This window comes from Perissodus microlepis, chromosome 20, assembly GCF_051167445.1.
Source record: "Perissodus microlepis isolate ML-2025 ecotype Zambia chromosome 20, ASM5116744v1, whole genome shotgun sequence".
In the NCBI taxonomy this organism is placed as follows: Eukaryota; Metazoa; Chordata; class Actinopteri; order Cichliformes; family Cichlidae; genus Perissodus; species Perissodus microlepis.
In genome coordinates, this window is record NC_140480.1 from 26,372,761 (window position 1) to 26,397,479 (window position 24,719).

At 41.2% G+C, this 24,719-nt stretch overlaps 1 protein-coding gene across 9 annotated transcripts in view; it reads left to right on the top strand.

Moving 5' to 3' along the window:
- Window positions 1-24,719, top strand: part of camta1a (calmodulin binding transcription activator 1a) — a 280,413-nt gene that overhangs the window by 143,694 nt on the left and 112,000 nt on the right. For all 9 annotated transcript variants that reach the window (XM_084917184.1, XM_084917178.1, XM_084917180.1 and 6 more), the window contains one exon: window positions 11,635-11,770. In XM_084917184.1, coding sequence (XP_084773310.1) covers window positions 11,635-11,770 — 136 coding nt within the window. The remainder of the gene's footprint in view (window positions 1-11,634; window positions 11,771-24,719) is intronic.

Consider the following 24,719-nt stretch of genomic DNA (forward strand, 5'->3'; position numbering starts at 1 on the left):
TATCACAATGCCAACGATGGCAAGATCAGTGTCTCATTGTCCTCGAAGAGCAGGACAGTAGCACTCCAGCACAAGTAGTAGACAGTGTTTGTGTTTCTGCAATCAGTAGCACTTTACAGCTTGGTCATATCATGATTACTGAGTAGTGACAGTTTGATAACAGAGTTATAAAGAAAATGATTAATACCCTGTAAATAATAAAGTAACCAGGAATTAGCAAAAGGGTATACCTGGCTAATATAGAAAGAAACTGATCTAACAGGGTGGTAAGGGGCCAGAAATAAAGACTGAACATCTAATCATGTCAAAAACATTTAAATAAAGTGTTGAAGCATACAAGTATAGCAGTATTTTTGAAACAACTACTAACTATAAAAATAATGCTAGTTAAAAATTGAGATTTTAATGTTTTGATATATCATGCCACAATACAACCTTCCAAAACACATAAAAATCATATCAAAATCATCAGTCAAAGGAAGAAATTACTGTCATATATGATATAATGTGGCTTTCTTTATATTCCAAACATCTGCTTTTTGTTAAAAAGTAATACTGCTGTATTTGTTTAGTGATGTAAGTTTTTGTTATTTTGTTACTTGTTTCTCATTCTTTTTAGTTTCTGTGTAATAACCATAAATCAGAGCTGCAGAATGCTAGCTGTTGCTTTCTGTTAATGTTAGTATTTTATACTAACATTGCTTTCTTATTATTACTTTGGTAATTGCATGGGTTAACCGAACTATTACCTCTTTATTATCAGTCTATCGCTATAGTATTTCAGTTCTATTACCAAGCATTAGTGTCAAGTGTTGCCCAGAAATCTCTAATAATATTTCTTCTCAGCGGCTGTTCTCTGCATCAAGGTTTCCAGCTGAGATTAGTCTGGGCTATATCCAAGCGTGTTACATGCAAACACGAGGGAGTGTATGGACCCGACCCAAGACTCAAATCAGAAATAGGGATGCCTGCCATAGTTGAGTTTGTATAAAAATTCTTTAAACATCCAGAGTAGTCTCAGGGCGACAGTAGTGCATCTTCCTTAGCCTTCTTTCCCCCTACACATCATTTGTTAAAATGAACCAATGCTAAATATGCCATTTACAAGAAATACGAGTAACTAGTGAGTTGTAAAGTTGTGTATACCACTAAATGTACGTATCACATCAATTAGTAAAACATATTTAATTCAGGAGTTTGTCTCCCTGTTGCCTTGCATTATATGCGGCACGCAGCCAGAAACAAACTCTAGTCATTCTGGGCTGTTGCCTGGACTCCCCACCCTAACTTGCTGCCTACTTGCTGAGGTGACTGATGAGCAGACTCACTGGTGTGTCAAATATGTGGGAAATAGTCAATCAGCTAGGCCGGTGTGACAAGCCTGTGTATTTCTGTGGTTTGGAAATGCTGTTTCAAAAAAGTGTGTGAAAGTCATGCTCGGTGCCAGACTGAGGATAAACATTTTATGGTTTTGGAATAGGAGAGTTACGCCTCTTCCTTCTCTGGAAGGTATGGTTAGATGCTAATTTTATCTGTAGTTAGTTGACCCCAACCTGCGAGGTATTTATTGCGCACTTGTACTACTAGGGCAGCCGTGCTCGAGTGTATTTCTGTCTGTCTGTAAATTTGTGTGTGTGCATTGTGTAGCTGATTTTATTTTTTTTTTACATAAATGAGAAAAAGATGGAAAGAAAGGAAAAAGATTGTGTTTTGGACTGGATAATTTATGGAGGAGATACTGTTGATGTGATTTAGTGTGTGGGTGCTCCATGAGCCACTGAACATGGAAAATGAGAAGGCAGAGGTGGCCATGATTAGAGGTGTGCCTTGTTGACTATTTTATGAGTGTATTCAGATGTGTGTGTACATGTGCACATCGATGGCTTCAACTTATAGTTGAACGGCCAAAGGTAAACATAGCAGGACACGCACAGTCTATCATCTTCATTGTCTGGGTAATAACTGTCAGTGTTGGTGTGTATTACCAGTAGAAGCTAAGTTGACTTTTCTTGTGCTTTGCTCAGTCATACTGTGTGTGTTTGTATTTATGTGATTATGTGTGAGGTCCTCACCCCAGCTGATGTATCTGAGTGATCTCAGACATGTGTTAGGGGCCAAGATGAAGGGTCATCATATATAAACACACCCAGGGAAATAGAGTGCGAGAGAGCGTCGGGGCCCGTGGGACCACTTGACTAACACTCTCACCCATGAAATCATATGGTACCCAACATGTTTCTTCTGTTTGCTTCCATTCAGCTACTGGAAAAACTGATTATTTGGTCTTTGAATAACATCAACAGAACATGTCAGAAATAAAATTGCAAAGAGTCCACAGGATAACAGTGGCAGTAGACAAGAATAAGAATCAAAACGCCAGGGTTCATTTATCCATCTCCTTAAGCCGCTTAGTTCAATCAGGGTTGCAGCGGCAAAGCAGTGGATCCCAGACATCTATGTTCCCCACAACTTCTTCAATCTCCTCCTCGTTTTATGTTTTGGCTTGTCATCTATGATGATAGGTGTGGGAAGGGTACATGGAAAGCATATAGACTAACCAAGTACACAGATACGTGGCTTCAGGTTTTCTAGTCATGTATATATTTTCACCAACCCATAGATAATTCTGTTCTGCATTTTCATTACTAGTTTTTCCTTAGTGTTACATTTTAGTTTCCTCTTCAGTTTAGTTTGAGTTAGTATCCAGAGTGTATTTGCTTGTTTCAGTTCTTATTGTTTAAAAAAATATTTAGCTTCAGTTTAGTTTCTGTTAGTTTAAAGAGTTTTTTCATTGTTATTCGAGTGGCACTTTTAGTGGCAATTTTGCATTTTTTACTGTCATTAGTAAAGAATAGTGCAAAATATCAGTTCATTAGGGCTTTTTTCAGAAGTTTCTTTTTCATTTTTATTTCAGTTAACTAAAGTGTTTTTCATACATAGATTTTTAGTTTAGTTGTATTTAACCAACCAGAACATTTTTGACACGGGAGAACCTGCTAAAAAACACGGTGCTCTGGAGAATATATTTATTAGAATATTATAATGTCTATTCAATTTGTATTCAAGTATATCTCTTTGTTTTGACTTTGAGAGAAGAATATGGTCAATCTGTTTAAGCCGGATCCTCTACTTGCACATTTTCATAGTCTGCAAAATGAATGTTGACACACTCTGAAATCCAGTGTGGATTTCTACGCTTCACAATCATTAGTGTTTAGTTATGCATTTCCATGAGGATTGTCTGCGTATTAGGCCATGCCTGGACAGCAGTCCAACTACAGCAGACCTGTTTACAGTGCTGGTTTGTTATTTGTGATAGACATTTTAACAGCGTAGCATCCTTAGTATCAGTAGGAATATAGATGCTAAGGATTATAGGCATCTCAAACTATTTTTTTTTCTTTGTCTAAAAGCAGAATCGGCTAGCAATTGTCCTACTTATGTCTATTTTTTTTCCCCTTACTTTGTTTAACCAACCAAGGTGCAGTACAATCATTGAGCACAAATGCTCTTTTTTTATGCTACACACAGTTGCACACATTCACAGTTGGAGGCTTCCCAATGCAACTGCAGTTTGATCTCATGGCCAGCTAAGCAGCTTTAATCTGTTTTGTACAAAGTTGGATCATACTGATTGTCCCACACACTGCTCTCCTGCAGCTGTGCAAAGGCTAGTCAAAGCTCAGTTTGATGATCAATACATTAGGTGATTGCAGAGCATTTGTTACATTTATGGAAAAAAAAAATCAGTGAACATTACTTGTAATTGCCAACAACTAAACAAGAGCAACCAGCATGTATTATCTTTCAGTTTGGCTGTTGTGAGGAGAAATCATGTTGGAATTTTCATTCAGGTTGACATGCAGTACACTCTTACCACAGTTCTTTATGTTATGGCTCAAAGAATTTAATCACAGACATTTGCTTTTTTTAAAAAAATAAGTAGCTTATCTTTATGTTTTTAATCTTTTTGTGGACAACAGCTCTCCCTGCTTAGTTAAAAAGCACAACAGTTCCATTCAGTATTCACTGAAGCTCTTAGTTTGACCACTGAATTTGCTGGGAATCATGACTCTGTATTTACCCATTTACACTTGTCATTTTCTGTTTTGTCTCATATAAAGATCAGACTCCCTTGATGCTTTGTATACTCAACATTCTGGCACAGTTTGTGTTTATGGAGGCGAATCACAGTGTGTCCGTGTTCGTGTAAAATCCCTATACCATACACAGGGATCAGAGAAGAAAGCCAGCGCCTTACTTCATGCTGGAATCCAATCCAAGTGTTTCTTTGAAGGGGGCTTGGTCTCAAATATGTTTAGTGTTACCTTGAGAACGTGAGCCCTGCAATGCAAGCAATGCCTGAAATTCGATTTGATCTGCATGGCCACCATCACTTGACCATGGCTGATGTCTGTCCTTCTCCCCCTCACTCTATCTGTGCCTGAGCCGCCGTTGAGCCCAGGGCTCCAATTAAACCCATGATGCCTGGCTCTGGTTGGTATGGTGACCAGACAGGGCAGAGAGAGAGCTGTGATTCCCAGGTGAAAGGTGGGATAGACTTTCTGATTCGCTCCAGCACCCAGATAGAGTTACAGCTCAATTTCAACCTCTCACCCTCATCGGTCTATCCTCATGACTAAAATAGGACCAAGGAATGGAATGGAAAGGAAGAATAGCTTCTTCTTTTCCTACTCAGCTTTCCTGTCTGTCTCTCTTCCTTTACACACTCCTTTTTTTTTTATCACTCCCTCTTTTCAACCACCTCCAGCCCCCACCATAGCACTGTGCTGACGTTTTTTGTGACAGAAGGGACTCTGAGATGTGCTTTATAGCTTGGTCAGCTTGTAAAGCAGCACTTCTAAGTCTGTAGTTCTGTCTCACTTTAAAAAGTTGAGTTTTTTGACCTCCCTGGCGCTTTATCCTTCTTTTTTTTCCAGTCGTGCTTACTGCGTGTACTTTATTCTTTTACCTTTTTTGTGGACAAGGCAGGATTTGTGAATTAATCATAAGTGGTTCAATAACTGGCCTTAGCTGTGCTCCGTCACTGAGGGATCAATAGGGGAAGTTCAGTGGCACTGACTGCTCTGGAGGAGAGACAAGGCCCTCACGTCCAGGTGATCCATTAGCCTGGTCTGGCATTAGGCAAGATGTAGAAGAGAGCCTGTTCTCAGCCCATCCTGTATCTGTAGAGGCCTCTAGAGAGACATAGAGTAACCCTAATTTCAAGGTCTTCTTGTGATGCCCATATTATCTGAAAAAATATGAATACAATATCTATTTCACAGTAGGAGGTGTTTTATACTCACAATCAAAACGAATAACTTAATATATCTTCATAAAACTGCTGCCAATACGCACAGACTTAAGCTCTCAGTGTTTTACAGTTTGTTCTGCAGCTTTAAAATCCAGGGTTTGAGTCTCTACCTTTTGCTTCTTCTTTTTTTTCTTTTCATGTTGTCGTTTATATTTTTCTGTTTAGGACAGATGCAGAAGTTTATATTGCTTGTTGAATGTGGCTTTAGGAGATTGACACGGAGGAATAAAAATCTTTGATCTTTCACCCTAAATTGGGCTCTTAAAAATACATGACCACATCATTAAGTTGGTGTCTGAATCCCCCCTGCTTCTCATATAATAGAAAGGAAGATTGTTGTTACTAATAATAAAAACCTGACCTTTTCTTGCTGCAGTCTAGTTCGACTTAGATTTAATTGCATTAGTATTTTCCTACCAGGGGAGAACATAAGCTGCTAAAACAGCAACTTTACCCCATGACATAAAATAAGGCTGTACGCAATTCCCTGCTGGCCATGCATTATTGAAAATACAAAAGCATCCTCTTTACAAAGTGTCATAATAAGGCAGTGCTACAGGACTTAAGTTTGCACTTGCACGATGCACACAGCATGTAGTTGTCAGCAGGAGCTGGGATGTAGAGAAACTTCATTCTGATGGCACCTTCATTTACAACGTACTGAGACACACCATGGATGATTTGTGAAGATTAGCGGAAAGCATGTGAGGTATGAATCATCGTCTCTGTAGTCGCTTTTTTCCAAGTAAGCATATGCATACAGTACTGACTAAAGACTGGAAATAGCATTCGCCGCAAACATGATGTGGAAGCCTTTTGAGCATGCATTTGAAAGTCATCAACAGTCCAACCCAGTTAAACACATTATATGCACTCTCTCTCTCACAGGTACACACAAACATGCAGTGACAGTGTGCATTTCAAGTGAATAAAAAATGTCTTCACAGCCAAAACCTTACAAGCACTGAAATTCAGATTCCGTGTCACCTAAGCTGTACATCAAAGCTGCACATTAGTCGCTAATGCTATGTGTGTATGTGTTGACACAGAGAATGGGAAGGTGTAACCAGTGTATGACATGGCTATTTGTAAATAACATCCAAACCTCATCCACTGGCAGCAGCTGAGAGCTTTAACTCTGAGCAGTGATGGCAGCCTCCCTGAAATGTGCATGAAACCAGCTTAGTGCTATCAGTAAAGCATCACCGCCAATCACCAGCCACCCTCTCATTCCGCCGGGCTGCTGTGGACCAGATAAGAGCCACGCCACCCTCCTCCCCTACTGCTTCCATCCGCTTTATGTTGTCCCCCAACAATTCACCCACCCTCCCACAGCAATTCACCCTTATCCTCTTTACAAGGTCTTATAGGGACAGAGACACTGATGTGCAGCTACAACAGTAATTTATATTCTTTGTAAATTGTCTGTGATTTTTTCATTGAGATAAGTGTGGGGGAAACATCTGTTTTGTGCTGGAAGGCAGTGGGCCGGAGCTTGAGTTCTGTGGCAATCACCGGCAGTATAGATAGAGAGGAAGAGGGGAGGCACACGATCTGTCTCCCTATCCTGAATTACAACTCCAGGGGCCTAGCTACCCTCTCATTATTACTGTTGTATTTAGCTGAACACTGGGTAAATAAACATTGAGCTCCATCTGTACAGCCTTGGAGATCAGTATTTGACGCCATGTTTGGAAAACTTAACTTCCATCATTTACTTCAGTCTAATTCGTGTCAGCCATTGTTTTATACTCTTAAATCAGTTTTTTTATTAAAAATATTTAGAATAAAATTAAAATGTGTTTCAAAAAGTCTGCAGAGGTGAGAAAATAACACCCTAGGAAAAATAATAGATCATGAGATATGATTAAAAAGATGCATGACTTGTTCCAGCTGACTAACCCACCACACAGCCCTCATTGTCTTAATTATCAGAATGGTTGAGGGCTGGAGTCCTGAGCCGCTCAGGACTACAGCAGTAAGGCATTACAGTGACCAGGTGCTAAGGCCTCATTGGCAGTCAAAGAGGAACGCGACCTGCGGCATCTCGACATACGCACACTAGCGGGGGAGTTGGAGGGTTTCAGAGCAGTACAGACGATGAATCTCAATCATGAGGCCATGGCAGATTTACATTTAAAGTAGTTTTAGTGTACGCCCCACTTCCTGATGCATTCGTTGGCAGGTCTGAAAGGAGCAGCTTATCTGCGAGTCATCAATTGCACGTGATGCGTCCAGATAGGGGCTCCTGACGCCAGCACCTTTCTGTTCACACATCTAGCTCAAAGATCATGTGCTGTCTAATAGAGCACCATTTCTTGCCATGTAATTACATTACATGCGAAAAAACGCTGCAAAGTTTTGACAGCTCCAAGTGTGCGCATGTGCTCTCAATCGCATGTGTATGAACACGTGATTTATGTTTTAACTGTGATTGACAGAAACTGTAATGACAAGCATCAGTGTGTTATTGATGGTCTGTCACTCTTCGTGTTAATAATGTTATCCCCATATGGAGCAATGGGGTTACTGTGTGTTGTGCTTCTGTTCGAGTGCCCAGGGGCATATTTATCCCTCATATTTATTCTTAATAGGATTGGTTTTTGTGTAACACAAAATACAGGTGTGTGTATGTGGATGTGTTTAGATGAGTAGTAGGTAGAAGTGTGGTTGTTGACACAGTGGGGTAAAGGCTGTGATGGCTGAAGGCTCCGATGGGTAATTGAGAACAGCAGGTGTCGCCTCCCTCCTGAGCCACTTCAGGCCCCAACCAGCTCACCCTTCGATCTTCAAAGCCTCTCCAGCCCAGCTCTTCTCTCCTCTCCAATGTCAGTCGAGCTTGCTAGGGAGAAAAACAGCATGTATTGCAGCATGGTATTAATCAAACCTAGAGCATCACAGGGAATGTGGCCGAGTGGGCTACGCCAGTTCACCAAGACTGAGATATTTCATTCTTGTAAGCCTTTTGACAAAAATACATTCAGAAAGAAGCATAACCTTTACTATTATAACCTGGACTACCAATTTAGTATTCTTGTCTTACACTTGAGCACACCTGCTACAATTGAGTAGTTTTAAGTCCAGTAAAAAAGTAATAACTTATACCTTGTATTATGAATAATGTATGGCCTACATGTTGTGTCTTTTTTCATTTTAATCCAAGGCGATTCACCAGAGCTGTGGAGAACAGAAGAATCTCCTGTTCTCACTCAGATTTCCCTTTTTGTGTGTATGTAGTTTTTCCCTTTCTGTTTCTGTTTGTGCCGACAGGCCTTTAGACAGTAAAGCTGAGAATGTGAGCAGTTTTTTTTCTTCCTTACCTGCCTTTGGGCCCAGGTTTCCCTGCTTTGGCTTTGTTACCCATGCTGATCACGTCACCAGCCTCATAAAACCTCCACCCTCCCCTGACTTTTTCAAATCAACAGATCTGATTGAGTGAATGCCATTACCTGGGTAAATGAGTGATTCCTAAAGGACTGGACAAGGCCTAACACCACCCTGAGGGTAAAGCTTATTATCGCTGCAAACTCCAAAGAAGAGAGAGGTAGCTGTGGAGCTTGTGTGCACTTTTTTAGAAGCCTGTATTTCCATATTAATCTGCCACATTTAGGCATCTGAGACAGAGGGCCTCCTGTCACGCTTCTTTGATAACGGAGCAGTTAGCTTTTTCCCCTCATATATAAATATGTGTAATTCTGATAAGATTAATTGAAGCGCCTAAGTATACAGTAGTAAAAGATGAGGGGGAGAGAGAGAGAGTGGGAGACAGCAGGAGGGAAAGGAGACACATTATGCCAAAGCATGCATTTTAGACTAGTTTTTGCCTAAGACCTACCCCAGAATGGGTGCCTAGCCTCTCTCTTCTGGGCCCTAAGTGCCTTGAATTGAAAATAGCATCTACTAACAGTCCCTCAAAAATAGCTGAGCGAATAAGTTTTTGCGCCGAGCCGATAAATACGGCGTGGAGCCTCTGACACCGAAGCCTCACCCCAATTTCCAGTGCTCTGGAGGAGATCAGATAGCCCTGTGTCATTTGATTTTCTGCCTTATCTCATCCGCGCCCATCTTTTTGTCTCACGCAGAGCTACATTTTAAGACGCACACACTCCTTGTATCTTTTGAAGGACAAAACCCAGAATGATATTGAAGCGAATAATAGCATCAAACTTTTAGAGGGCCATTCCTTGTTTGATTGCTACCAAAAACAGGAATGGCATCTCAGATGAGCGTCCTTCAAGTGATATTTGGTATGCAGATCTGCAGGAGTACATGATGAGATTACAGCAATCTGCAAAGTTCTTAGCTCCAGAGTGCCATTTATGATCGCATCTCAACGATGGGTGACGTTATGGATGCTGTAAACTACAAAACAATTTATACTTTGTGTATATTGCATACAGCCATCGAGGAGTTCCACTTCTCAAGCTGACCAATAAACACGTCTGTTTAATAGTTGTTTTCTGCAAAGCATGCAAAGTACCGAACAAGACAGGGGAGTGAGTAAGGAGAAGACAATAGGAGAGAAGGAGGTGTGGGAGGGTGTAGGTGAGGGATCCTGAGACAGATGAAACAAGAGGGAGAGAGTGAGCAGGGAGCGAGGGAGGAGACAAAGACATTCCCTGGTGAACAGCTTGAGTTGACTGACGGCGAGAAAAGCAGGCTTCAGCGAGGGAAAGGGAGGAGGAAAGGGAGGAAGGGAGATCAGGAAGGAGTGAGCACATCAGTGTGTGAGTGGCGTCTCTCATTAGAAGGTGCTGTCAGGGGCCACAGAGGGGGGACTGCAGGGACCCCAGTTCCCCTCTTCTCCTCCCTCTTTACTGGCCCCTGAGATCCAGCAAGGAAAAATGATTGATGAGTGATACCAAGATAAACACACGCCCTGGCCCCTAAAGGCAGCCCTGCAAAATGATGCATGCAGCTATATAAATAAATCTTGTGGAAAAAAAATTAACAATAAACAACAAAACAATGCAAAACAACCATTGGTTTTTCTTATTTTGGTTATTGCTACGGAAGCCACAAATCAACCCGACTTTCCCCCCCCCCCTTCGCTTTGATGAGAGTTTTTCCTCTTTTTTGTGTTTCTAGTTTTACATATCTGTGCCTGTGTGTGTTGTGTGTGTTTTATGTGTGGAGCAATGAGCAAAACACTAACAAGGTTCACCAGCTGACTGGATGGTTAAGCCCCCTTCAGTTACACTGCCTTCTCAGCAGCCTGGGCAGACGGCTTTCCCACTCATTCACTGTGAGGCAACAAACACTGATGCAAACCTGTTCTCATTTGGGAGTGCTCCAAATCATAGCAGCTGTGTGTGATGTGTTTATACTTGTATTACTTATGTTGTGGGGACCTAACCACATTTACATTCACTTTGTGGGGACTGTCTCTGCTTCTGGGGATAAAATGCAAGTCCCCATACCACTAATCATTATAATTTCGACTGGACTCCTGGAAGACTTGGTTCAAGGTTGAGATAAGTTTAGGGTGAGGGGACATTGCCAGGAAATGAATTTAAGTCAAAGTCATGTCCAGTGATGGAAACCCACCACTGCACTGTGGAGGTATGGACAAGTGTGTGGGAATCTGTGGAGAGTGAGCACTATGTATGGATTCATACTGATGATTCGTAACCACTGCACAATACACATAAATACTAATACATATACACATAACCATGTCTAACTGCTTCCTAATTGTTGAGAAAGTCATAAATGTTTTATGCTACACTTTCTGTTAATGTTTAACACTGAGCAGCAAATGCCTCTGTTACAAATCGAAATGGAAAGGCAGATTATCATCAAATAGTACATTATATCATTATGAGCCTACAGGCTGTGGTCTGGTGGAGGGAGAATGAATTATGAATGGAGTGTGAAGGAAGATCTTCTCTTTCCCCTAGGGACTTCCAACACCACAACTCATTTAAGTTGGATGAATGAGAGATAAGGAAGAAACCCACACACCCCCCATGCTGCTTTCCTTACAAACTGGCCTTCATATAATTTGCTCTGAGAGAAGGAGTGTCACTTTAACTCCTCACAGCACACACACTTCTCATTGGAAGAAATGTATGCTGAAGGGTGCTTTGTTCATTGTCAAACTGTGCATACCAATGCTGAAAAACACCATAAAGAAGTCTTGTCATCTAAGTCACTGGTGCATTTTCTGCCTGGCGTAGACTCGTGTCAGGCTTCTTTGTACATCTCTAAAATGAGTCCCTGAGCTGTGCTGTAGCTTTGCCTAAAAATTCTTCTCATCTTATCTTATCTTTCTCTCTTTTGCTCTTCCTCTGTCTCTCCTGTCTCGACGGGTCCAGGCCGCAGAATGGGTCGATGATACTGTACAATAGGAAGAAGGTGAAGTACAGAAAGGATGGCTACTGCTGGAAGAAGAGGAAAGATGGGAAGACCACACGGGAGGATCACATGAAGTTGAAAGTGCAGGGAGTTGAGGTGAGTGGGCTGACAAGAGTTTGGATTTAGAGGGAGTAAATGGGAAGAGAGGTGGGATAGGGGTGGGCACGGGGGTGGCTACGGGGGTGGGTGTGGGGTGGACGAGAGCCAGCCTTCATCCTGACACAGACAAACAGAGGTCTACAGTGAGCTCTCCCTTGGCTGTAATGGAGACAGCCACATGCTGCAGCCGGCTTGTGTCTCCAAGGAACTTCACCAAGAAACAATGCAGCACAACAATAGTTTTCCCTGGGAAGCCAGTCGAGTGGAACCGATTGTTTGTACCTTATTAAAGCTCTGGATGTTGCCTTTGCTCCAGAGAGCCTACATTAATCTTGCTGGCTCAAAGCAGTACTGTGAAACTAGTGTTCCCTCACCTCACTCCAAGTCACTACCCATACCAGCTGCTGCCATAAAAGCCCACTTGCGTCAGTGCTTGGCTCACCTAGCCTCTCAGTAGATTTAAGTTGGTGACAGTGTTGCTACCCTGGCTGATCTATTAGCAGTCATGTTAATGTGTCATGGCAAGACTCATCCAAAGACTCAAAGAAAGTTCCTCAGCATTTGATTATTGCTCAAGTTTTAGTTCTGGTCTCTTTCTCACATTGACCACAAGCAGTAATGCTAAAAGTACAGGAGTTGAGATCAATGATAAGGGTGGGAGATTCTGAGCTTTCTTATGTGAATGTGCTCTCATGCACACACAAACCCAAGCACACAATTTACACATACATACACCTAACCGCACACCTCAGGGAGTGGTGCTGTGCATCTGTGTCACACTGTGTGACAAAGACAAAGCTCAGGCATTCTCCCAACAGGGGCTCTACTCTGTGTTTCTACTCCTCTAGATATTTGTCACTCCAAGAAAATGGCCTCTTCCCTCGCTTAGCCAGCTCAGTGTCATCTCTGGTCCTACAGTGGTCTGATAACCCATTGAGACTACACACATCAGTCCTTTTGAAGCATTAAATATGGTTCCAGTTTGCGGCAGTTTTGGCTGTAAAGAAGGTTTAGTAAGCTAAACCTGTATTACTCTTTTTCAATTAATGTGTGAGTTCAGGCTATGTTTAGACACTATTTTGTGTCTGAGCTCTGACTTTATCAGTAGCCACTGCATATATAAACCAGTACAGAGAGGAACTCAGAAATCCTTCGTCCCTTTGTGGTTTAGTTTCTTAGGGGGGAAAAATGCACAGCAGCCAAGTGACATCTGTCAGAGTTATATGGTGATAGGAAGGCAAAGTGCGTGCACTTCCACTGGATATAAAAACTAAGTTGACTGTAGAATCCCAAACTCGTAGAACACCTTTCATCATGCCTGTGTGGCACAATTCCTTACAGTCCAAAGACATGCAGGTTAACTGGTGATTGCAAATTGGCTGTAGGTGTGAATGTAAGAGTGAAGATTTGTCGCTCTGTATGTGGTACGCCGTGATGCACCTTTGACAGGTCTAGGGTTTAAGTCCCATCTCTTTCTCAATGATTACTAGGTCCAAATGATACTAAGCTCAAATAGTAGTTAAGAAAACTGAGGAATGGTGCATGAGAAAAGTGTAAACATGACCACTCTTATAAGTAAATCATAGTACGAGATTTTAAATATAAACAAACCTACTTTATATCTAAAGCAGAATATTTACTGCAAAGCAACAATTGATATAAGTTGAAAGTGAGCTTATGTCTTACTCTTTCCTGATGTCTGCTATATCATCTGTACCCATATCAGCCTCCACTGAGGCAGTGCCTCCTCAGAATACTGTATTATATTTTCTATTTACCAGCATCTATCCTGCTCAGTGCTTCAGAAAAGCAGCTGTTTTTTCTTTGGAATAACTTCCTCAATTGGAATATCACTGTCACAGCTCAACTCACAACAATTCTGAAATACAAAAAAACAAAAAAAAATCCCAAAAGTTAAAACAGTTCTTCTTTATTAAATTCATTGCAGGCAGAATTAGTCAAACATGAATGGCAAGAGGTAAAGTCAGCAGGCTTTCTAATAGAGTACACAGTTAACAACTGCTTCTCAACTGCTTAACAAAGAATACGTATAACCTGGTTTTAAGACCAAGAACAATGAAAACGTTTATGGCATGTTGGATTCAGCAGTAACATTTCTGTCATTGTCCAAATAATACACAGTGATGGCTAAACACTGACAGAGATGTCAAGCATAGTGAGTATTTGGCAATCACATAATAACTATCAGTCACTGGGAGAAAAAGTAAGTATCTGATCAGTTGGTCAGTTGGTGAGTGGCTGTGAGAGGTTACTGGCAATTGTTAGGAGAAAATGGGCGCAAAAAAGTGTACGGTACTGCACCGAAAACCCCCTTTTGATCGCTTTGGCCGCTAGCAGATTGCTGTGGTCACCCATAGTTTGAATGGAAGATGTTGACTTGTTTGCAAGTACGTGCCAACCACTTGTTGAATGGTAGTAAAACTGTGACGGCTTAAACACAAACCAAAAACACAGACCATTCCCCGTCCAAGTTCTGCCTTTTGAAACCTGTTGGTTTCTGCAGTAAGGCACAACTTTTATTTGGAAGCTGAATGTTCTCTGTTTCTAGTTTGAAATGCTCACTTCCAAGTTTCACTATTGCAAAGTCATTGGTTAACTGATATTTGCAAACAAATCAGCATCTTCCTTGGAAACTACCAATGACCATGACAATCTAGTAGCACCGTCTTTTTGATTGATTTCTACAAGTGACAGCCAGCAACCTCCAGAAACCACTCATCAGCTGGTCTGGGTTACGCATTCTTCTTTATGGTGATGAGAGGTTGCCAGGATATCACTGACCAGTCTCTAGGCCTTTGTCACTGAGCCCAGTGTTTTTTGTTGTATTCTTCTACTCATTCACCTAACTGTACCTGTATCTTTTTTAAATCCTACTGTTTAGTTCCAACAAATCATGAGCCTTGCATAATAGTCCCAGCCTGCCACTGAGCTTTGATAGTCCACAAGCATGTAGCCCTAACAAGCACTTGGGCAATTACCAGAAATGCATCAGAGAAGGGAAATTCTTTAGCAGACACTATTTAGCTTGTGTCCATCAGTCCAAAAAGACTGTCATGGGCTGAAAAATTATAGTACAGTTGCTGAATATTCAAAGTGTGGAGTGTACAGCATGCAACAATATGAGATAAAGAACATACTGAACTGAAATCATTATGAGTCACATGGCATGGCACACTTGTCAGTTACTTGGAAAGTGTGTAACTCACCTTCTTGTGATTTTGTCTGCAAGGCCCTATGCCTTGTAACATGTCTAATTTACTAGAGCTAATTGCTGTATTAGCAGCAGAGGTGGTGAATACTATGAACGTGAGCTTGGTGCAGAGGGAAAGCAGAGGAAGAAAATGACTTAGGACTGCAAGGCCACATGAGAGCTTATAGAAATTGTCCCATAACTGCTATTTCATATTGTGTATATAGAAATACAGTGCAGGTCTCATCTGTGCTGAGTTATGTTGCTTGGACTCTGCTGTGTCTTTCTCCATGTACACGCCACCTCTTGCAGCCTTGAAAGACCTGGGTCATGTCCTTTAAACACCTCACACCTCAAGAATGGCAGATGAGAAAGGTGATCCATCACTGCTGTAACTACACTATGATGGATGTGATGTTTACTGTAAGCACATGCTTGACATAAATGACTTGACTTTTGCCCTCCGTTCAGTGAATGTAGGATGGGATAAAGAGCTAGCAATTTCTTCCCAGTACTTTGCTTCAGAACAGAAGAGAATAATGTTTTTATGCATAATTCATATTACACATTCACAAGCCAGAACACAAAGAATTGGCATAACTTGAGCACATTCTCACTTGTTTTACAGGAGATTCTTTACACCGTTCACACTGTGCTGTAGATGCTCTGATTCTCTAGCCATACAGTGCTTAATGGAGGTTCTGTGGTTATTACATGGGCCAAGTTTAGTGCACACTGAGGACAAATGTTGTGGGTGGGTCAGGCTAGTGATGTTCAGGAGCTCTGGCAAGGGAAAGGCTGTAAGCCTGGGAGCGAGGGGCCTTCTGGGGCCTGCGAGAAGCAGCCTAGCATGGCAGAAGTGGATGTCAGTGTGCTGCTGTCCTGTCTGCTCCACAGTGCTTGCTCAGCAGCCTGTGTAAAAAGATTCCACTTGTTTCTGCTTTTTACTATTTTGTGAGCTTTTCTCTGTTTGTTTTATTTCTGTCTTTTAATTCATTCACAAGACATCTCATCATTCTCCTCTACTCCCACCTCTTTTTCTTCTTGCTAACCCCATCCCTTCACTACTGTCCAAGTCCACAGTCCAGACGGACAGAACCTTGAGTTGGGCGGTAATGCTCCCTGTTCCCTAAAATTGGAGCGCAGGGCATGTTGCGGCATTAGCGCTTAACAGGCCGTGAAATAGCAGCCTGCCTTCCTGACGTCTCCCCCATCACTCCAGGTGAGTTGGCCAGACGGCTGGATAAATGAGCAAGCAGCACCCACATCAACCAGCATGCATTTGGGGAACCTGAGGAGAAATGTCCATCAGTGATTATCTCACCACACCCGGTGCTTACCAAGCTCAAGTTATTCACCTAACATCCAAAAAGACCCTTTCAAGCACTTCCAGTGACTATCTATCAGTCCGAATCCTCTTTTGCAACAGGCCTTGATAAACTATGTTTAAAAAAGAAAAAAATATCTCATCTTTATATTCAGCGTGTATGTCTCACGTGTTCATAGCTCTCACGTCCTATGGCTTCCCCCTGTGAAATAGCACAGACCTTAAACGCTTTTATTTTGGGAAACTCCAGCTGATCTCTGTTCTGCTTCTTGTCAAGCTTCTACCCCAATGCTACCACCTTTTCTTTCTGATTAGCTGTTAATGTGCGCTCAGCCTCCATCACCTCCACTCCTCCACCCCTTCTATCCTATCTTCCCATTATTCCTGAGCTTTAATAAACTCCCTCAAACACAGATCGATTTTCTCTTAAGTGAAGGTGGCAGTGCCTCTGACTTATTTCATTACCACAGGCTAATTATACCGATTGAAATGAGCTTCTCTTCTTAAGGTGTGCTGTGCTGCTCTGTGCCCCCGTGCTCCTTACACTTTAATGCTGGTACAGTTCTCTACCAATTCCCAAAATCCCTTGCCTGCATCACTTCCACCCCACCATGCCTTCACCTAACTCTCTCATCCTCCACCACCTAAATAATCAGCTGGTAGTCCTTAGGTCCCGTAACTTGTCATTTTATGTTGGATCCACCCTAATGTGTGATTTCAACTGTGCAACTGTGCAATGAAGAAAGGTAATGGAGCATGCTGGTGGCTCAATCGCCTCTGTTCATTGATAATAATGAAGACAAATGTCAAAACATTAGTTGCTAATGTTGTAATGGAGTGGATGCTACTGGATGAGCACTGGATGCTACACTGCATTGGCTTTCAAAATCACATGACCTTCAGTATTTAACTCCTGCTTGCAAGTATTCTTGCCCTTCTGTTTGTACCAAATCAAACATATATTTTAAAATTTGTAGGACTGTATTATTCCCCCGAATCCAACTTTTAAAATCCAGTCTGTCTGTTCATTTTTTGCCCAGCTGGTTAAAACGAACATTTCACTATTTCATGGCCAAATGAGTGGGTAGAGTTGGTAAGTTATAGTGAAACTGGCTGCATATCTCTGAAATAGGGTTGCTGTGGGTGACTGTATGCGTTTTAGTAGCAGTAGTAACACTGATTTACAGATGCAGTAGCTGATATCACCAGATTGTGAGGCCAGATGTGAGAGGGCACTAAACAAAACCCCTTTTTCTGTGAGGAGGTGACACAATGCGTGCTTTCCCTCCTGTCCCTGCTCCAAGTCAACTGTGAAATTAAGATCACATTACTGATACAAGCAATGCCCAAAGCAAAAAAGTTTGTATTTTACATTTTTATTCTAACTTACAGGCTGTCTGCGAGACAACAGTCAGTTGCCTGCTCTGTAAAGGCACTAAATTGATTACTTTTTCCATCGTATTCGCTCTTCTCCTGGAGTCGACTTTGTTATTCACTCTTTTTTTTTTCGCTTGCCTGAGAGCACACTAGCTCTTCCCTTTTGAATTACCTGATTGTGGAGGAGTTAAAGGCAATCTATGAGCAATATTTTAAAGAACTGTTTCCATGGTTATAACCTTAGGCTCTCACATATAGTAAAACTGAGCGGCTACATGGGAATGTGAAAGCAGTTAAGTTACCGGTCTTCTCATTTCAGGCTCAGGTATAGGGTAAACTTAAACTTATGAAGAGAGAATATAAAAAAGCTTCATGGCATATTAATGAACAAAGTCAAAATCAATCAATACAAATAAATTATTAAGGTCCTTAGAGTGCTAGAGCCTAAAATCTAAAATAGAAAACTATTTTGTTGTTGTTTTTCTGGCACATTTAATTATCCTCTCTCTTCTCCATAAGGGCTCAACTGTGTTTGTTATGCTGTTATTAGCGACTGAATCAAAGCCTTCTGACATGAACGTGTTACCCTTAAGCCTTAGGATACTGCACTTTACTCATGATTTTCCTTCAAGCTCACCGTAATTAGTTTTTGTCCCTTTTATCAAACAGTTTCCAAATCACTCTGGAAACGTTAAGCTCTGTATTTCATGCTGACCCAGCTATCATTGGACCATTTCGGTCCATCAGCCTATTTTGGGTTGGCTCAACATTAGAAAGGTTGTTGTATGGAGTGATGATATAAAGAGTGTAATATAAAGCTGTATATTATCAATACCTTCCTTAATTTAATTTACAACTGTTGCAAAATCTTGTGGTGTAGTCATGCTGAGGCATCTCCACAGGGGTATTTTTCTGTGTTGTGTTGAGGAGGGAGGAACTCCCCTCACAAAACCAGACACAGACATATTTTAATTTGTTGTTGAACTTAAGGACATTGTCTCTTATTAGACTGAATTTGGCTACCCACAGTAGTTCCTCAAAGCCCTCCGAGGTCTCATGGAAAGGAAGAACTATCTGGCAGCTTCAATTCTTTCATTCTCCTGTGGTAAAAACAATTAGGAAAGAATAACATGTATAAAGATGACCTAAAGCAATATGACACAGCAAAATGAAAAAAACAAGATTTTGAACAGAAAAGAGAATGCTTAATAGTAGCAGAGCTGAATGTTAACAGGCAACATTTCTGTTTTCTACCTTTTCAGCGGCTCAGGCCAGAATGCTCTTCAAAGACACACACTCAAGAGAAAATACTAAGTCTTATAGTGAGTTGTGTTATGTTTTAAAGGTCAACTCTAGTCAGGGCCTCAGATCATTCCTGGCAATGATTTGCTTAAATCATAGGTGGGAGAAAAAGAAAAGTACCAGCTTTTGCCTAGTTTATACACTTTTGTAACATTTTTGTGTAGAGGCAGGGACTCAACGATCGCCTTGTTTATGTTTAAAGAGTAGTTTTATTATCTTGAAAACCTATTAAATGCACTATAATGTGTACTGTACTTTCTTCAGGATATGGAGGATAGGCACCAGAGCACACAAACTGTTTGGGGAACCAACTTTGACAGGGAAACATTTGGCTAAGTTCGTTCGATTAAAAAATAAAAATAAATAAATAACATTTAAATGGGCAATACAAGACAAATTCATAAATAAATAAAATCCTAAATAAACCATGAATATACACTGGGCCACCTTTACAGACCATACCACAAATTTAAGGATAAATAGACTATTTTAAACAACATAAACCAGTATGCTTAATTACAAGAGTGGGGTCACACTCTAAAGCTACAATATATGGATAAAAGCAGTGGGCCACTGAAAAATTACACCTAGTGCTCAGCCATGGTTATCCATGCCATGAAGCTCCCAGTAAACTATTTTATGCTGATGTTAAGACCAGAGGAGGCTGCAGTTAATAGATTAAGAGTGAAGTTAAGAGTGATGGCATCTTTTGTAGACTGTGCACCACAGTACTGCATGACCCCACTGTAACTGTACATGATTTGCTGCTAATAATAATTATTCCAATTTTGTTGTATGCTTGTGTCAAAGTCTTGCTGGTCACATGATTGCTGTAGAAATGCTAAATTATTGTTAACAGAATAATTAACTTGAGCTCTATCTGCCATTATTACAGTGAAAACCAGCCCCTATGTCAAGAACAGCAGTTTTCCTCCGATCCCTTATGGCCTTGGCAGAACCGTGTCTGCTTTCCTCAACATGGCTATTTTAATTTCTCTCAGATAGGGTGTGCAACACTGGAGTTAGTGTTTAGGACACTACTGGGGGCCAGCAAAGGTGTTAAGGAAGAGTCATCCAGTGAGGTTATCTTCTCTTAACTCAAAAAGCAAGTACAGCATCACAGTTTGTGCTTAATCTGCAAAAAATATTGATATGTTAACAGTTAAACTGAGATGAATTTGCTAAACTCAAGCATCTCACTTGCTGGCTTCCTTTATCTTTCTTGTTGCTTGGCTATTTATTCTGCTGGCTTCTGCACATGGCCTATGTATTATTAACCAGCAAAACAGAGGTTTAAATGTAATTTGCTGCTGTGTTGCATTTAATAACTTCAAAATCAAAATGTACCAATGCTCCAACATTCACTCTTCAAAGGAGGTATAATGAGTGGAACTGCAAAGTTCAAAGAGAATACTTAAGTGTTTGTATAGAAATATACAGTGTGAGCAACTGTGCTTCCCTCAGAGTGATATTGAAAGGTTTGATATTTTACATGAAAGAGTGCTTAAATAGTAGTTTAACACGGGAAACAGGTTTAACCCTTTGCTTTGGGCAATGGAGGAACTATAATAGCAGATAAAAGTCTCTTCATTAGCGTTTTGTTCATTTGTGTTATCCATCTTTTTCTCTGCTTTCTATTATCTTTTCTGTTTGTGTGTGTTGCTCTGTGCATCCCTCTCTTTTTCTGTATGCTGACACATCAGCGTACCAATGCTGTTGTTTTTTTTAACAGTGATCTGATTAGATGTTAGCTTCATCATGCCATGCAGCGCATGCATCTTTGTCTCCTGCTCCGTCTTTGTTTCGTGTTGATTTTAAGGATGTCTCTTGTTTAGCTTTTTGTTGCTGTTTTGATAGTTTTTTGGATTAGCAGCAGACTTCTGAGAAATTTATTGCACATTTTAATGTGAAGAGAAAATGAGTCATTTGTTTAAGCCCAAGGGGTGCTAAGCTTGTTCTGCACAGTGTGTCAACACTCCCCTGTTCCTGTCACTACCGAATAAAGACGCATGCATGTAGAGCGATTCACCTACAGAATTCATTGCATTTACGTACATGTATAGCTTTATTATTAGGGCGTTAAATTTGTCTTACAATATGCATATATATATATATATATTCCATAAATGTGAGGGAATTTCCACACTGAACACACACACATAAGCAAATTCGGTAAAACCCTCATTTCATAAATGGTGCCTGTTATTGCTAGAAAACGTTTAAAGACAGCAAAACAATCTCCTGTGTGATAGATGAAAATGGGAGAGATAAAAATGAATCAAAAAGACTGTAGACTGTGGAAAATAAAAGACTGATGAAAAAGAGAGGAGGGAGCAAGAGAGGCTTAGAAGGTGGATGGATGGTAAGGGAGGAAGGAGGGTGGGGAGGGGGAGAGGCCAGTGTTGAGCGGGGAGGAGAGAGAAAGCCGGAATGAACGATATATAGCCCCTGGCAAACAGAAAACAATTGTTACACTGCCTCCCATAACCCACTTCAACCTTAAACAGCAGATTTTTTTCACTCAATTAATTTCTACACATTGGAGCAGGAGCCTTGGCTGAAGCTAGGCTTTTATGTGCTTCTGCTGCTGCAAGGCCTTTGCACATCTCTGTCTCTCTCTCCCTCTGTCCCTTCTCTCTCTCCCGCTGTATCTCTAGGTTTTTTTTGCTTTTTATTTTGCTTTTTTCATCAGAAAATGAACATTCTGAATTGGAACGGCCTTGAACACTTTGAGAAATGACATCTGAATATATTTTTATATATTTTTAAATTGCATATAGGACACAAAAAAATGCCAAAAACTTTTCTTTGAATCCCTGCTAGGACAAGAAATGACATTTAACCTAATCAATATCATAAAGCACAGCAATGCAGAGCTATGAGAACTCCTCTTCCTGCACCATGAAGTGCATGTAAAGCTTGATGGGAAGAAAGAACTTCAAAAGAGGCAGCTTTCAGCAGTGATTCCAATCATCTGTTAAGAAGAAATACAAAGAGATTCATGTTGGAAGATGACGAGCTTCATACAAAGAGCTAATAAAGATAAAAACACAAATAATGAGAAGCAATAATAATTACACCCAGGCCATACCGGGTCATGGTGGCCCTATATGAATAGCAGGTTGACTTGCCTGAGGGCAGAAAGAGGGAGAGCAGGCAGAGACAGATGGACAGATAGATAGCGAAGGGCATGACTGAGCTGTGTCTGTGTGTGGTGAGTGAGGGCCAGTCGGAACAACATGAATCATGGCTCCAGTTGAGAGAGGAGGAGATCAGATCAATAACAGCCCAGAGGAGAGAGAAGAGCAAGAGAGAGAGCAAGAGGATGAAGGGTTGACACAGGAGGTGTTCATCACTGGACCACCCCGACTCCCAGCTTGCTCACCTTTCCTTTTTTTTTTATCTCAAACTATACAGTTAATGTATTGAGCAAGGCACTGATTCATTTTCTGTGTGGCAAAAAAGTAGAGAGACAGCCAGTGCGCTGATATCCTAGTATAGCAGAAAAAAACATACATGAACACAGGTTGTACAAAAGCATAAGGAGACTTGATTCACTAAAAAAAAATATCACATCTTGACTATTTAAATGATTATTATCAGCATTTTAATTGTTACCGTAAGTCTTATCATCTGAAGAGGTGGGGTTTTTTGACTTAGTACTAGAGGACAAGAGTCAGCAGTGGTCATTTCTCATCAAATGACCAGTATAGCTTGGGGAAATGCCTTTTTCTAATGTATGTCTCTGTGCCAAAGGGTAGTGGCCAGTGTTGGAGTGGCTGTCTGGATGTTTAAGCGTTCTAGCACATGAGTGTACGATGGCCAAGTCCCATTCTCCACCATTGTGGAACAGGCAAGCGATTTTTCTCATCCCTCCTTTTTTATATAATTTGGTCGATAAAGGTGAAGGACGTTTCATCGCTATTTCTCTCCCTCCCGACTCCCTCCTCCTCGTACTCTCTGCTCTGTCTCAGAGTGAAATCCAGAGATAAAGCTGTGGCGGCGCTCCGTGTTTAATGGAGCTTAATCCCACAGATTTAAGATACGGAGCTGTGAGGCAATTCCCCCATGCCCATCTTCACTAACACAGAATGGTCATGTGACTATCTAATTCTGCCCTTTCAGATGCAGACAGACAGGTGGACAAAAAAAGGACAAAAAAAAAAAGAACATAAGTATAACTTAGCCAAGGACAGATGTGCTACTTTTATTTATCAAAAATTTTTGGGGGGAAAGGGTTGGACAGAATACTCACTCACTCATTCGCTCACTCTTTCTTATTTGCTGTAAAACTAGACATTTTTCTGCCACTTTTTCTTCAACTGTCTCTTTGTAAAATGTGGTCATGTCTACTTTGGCTGGTCAGTCAACCTCCCTCTTGATGTGGGATTTATAAATTAATCTGCAACACAGAGAAAAATCTGAGCCAAAGTGATGAGTTTGGGGAGCCATAACTGAAAGCTTAGTGTCCATAGACAGGACTCCGGCCACGGCATCACGTCAGCACGCTTGGAGAAAGTTAAGTGGGGTTGGCTGGCTTGAGACTATTTGGAGAAGCCATGTGCAGGGAAGTATTATACCCACCAACAATCCTCCTTAAGTGATGAGCTGACACTAAGCAATTTAGTATTCACCCTGCCAGTGAAAATATCTTCAATCCAAGTGCATAAAGCTCCCATGACAGGAAATATGCCAAGCGCTCTTCTTCCATCTCACTCTTTTTTTGTTTCAGAATAGCCACTGTATGGTTCAATTTACCCCAAGACATGCTTGTCAGGCCTGCTTGACATGAGCTCTGGTGTCAATGTGTAAAATAGTCCACATGGATGATTGCAGAGCAGCAGTGGTTGTTAGTGGTTGTGAGTAGAGTTTGAGAAAAAGGAAATGTGCATGTTACCAAATATGACTGGTCTTTATATACACAGAAAAGCAGGCTCAAAGCAAAAAACAAGAAACCAAGCAGGCTTGGTTATTTATTCAGGTTTAACATAGATTTCAAAGAAGCATAGATTTCCTTGTCTGTTCTTATTCCACCTTTGCTCTTCTTTCCTTTATTTTTTCACTCGATCCTTAGCATCCTTGACATTGTTCTCCTGCCTTTTCCCATCTCTTGCCCTCCTTTCTTTGTTGCCTCTCAGGTATAAGACATCTAATTGTCATGGGAGCAGAGGAAACAGTGGAGTGAAAAGCACAGAAACACTGTATAGTTATTGTCCAAAACAAAAAGCGGGCTTGAGCACTCAGAAAAGCCACATACACAGTGGCATCCGGGTGTCAAAGTAGTACGGCACAAGCTGAGTGTTTCAAACTCTGTCTGTGGTTGTTTATGTACGCGTGAGTGTATGTTTTTGGCAGGTGAGGGGGCACATCGTCCTTTATAGCTGCACTCTCACTGGCACTGTCACTTCAAGGTCTCAATCGCTTGCCATTCTGGGTCCCAAACACTGCCAACGCAGCCGATCCACCTCTGCCAAGGTCCTCTTCATCCCTGTGCTACTGCTCTTCTCTCTCCTCCTTTGCATAATTACCCAGGTAATTGTGGAGTAATTGACTGCATCACCTGCTCCTAGGAAGCTCTGGCATTGTTTAATAAACAGCTGGAATATGCGCCACATGTTGTTGGAGAGAAAGGGGAAGAACATATTGGGGCAGAGGGGGACAGGAGGAGGACTGAAAAAAAAGTAGTGGAGCTTAGTCTAAAAAGCAGACAGTGCTAATTTCCCAAACAT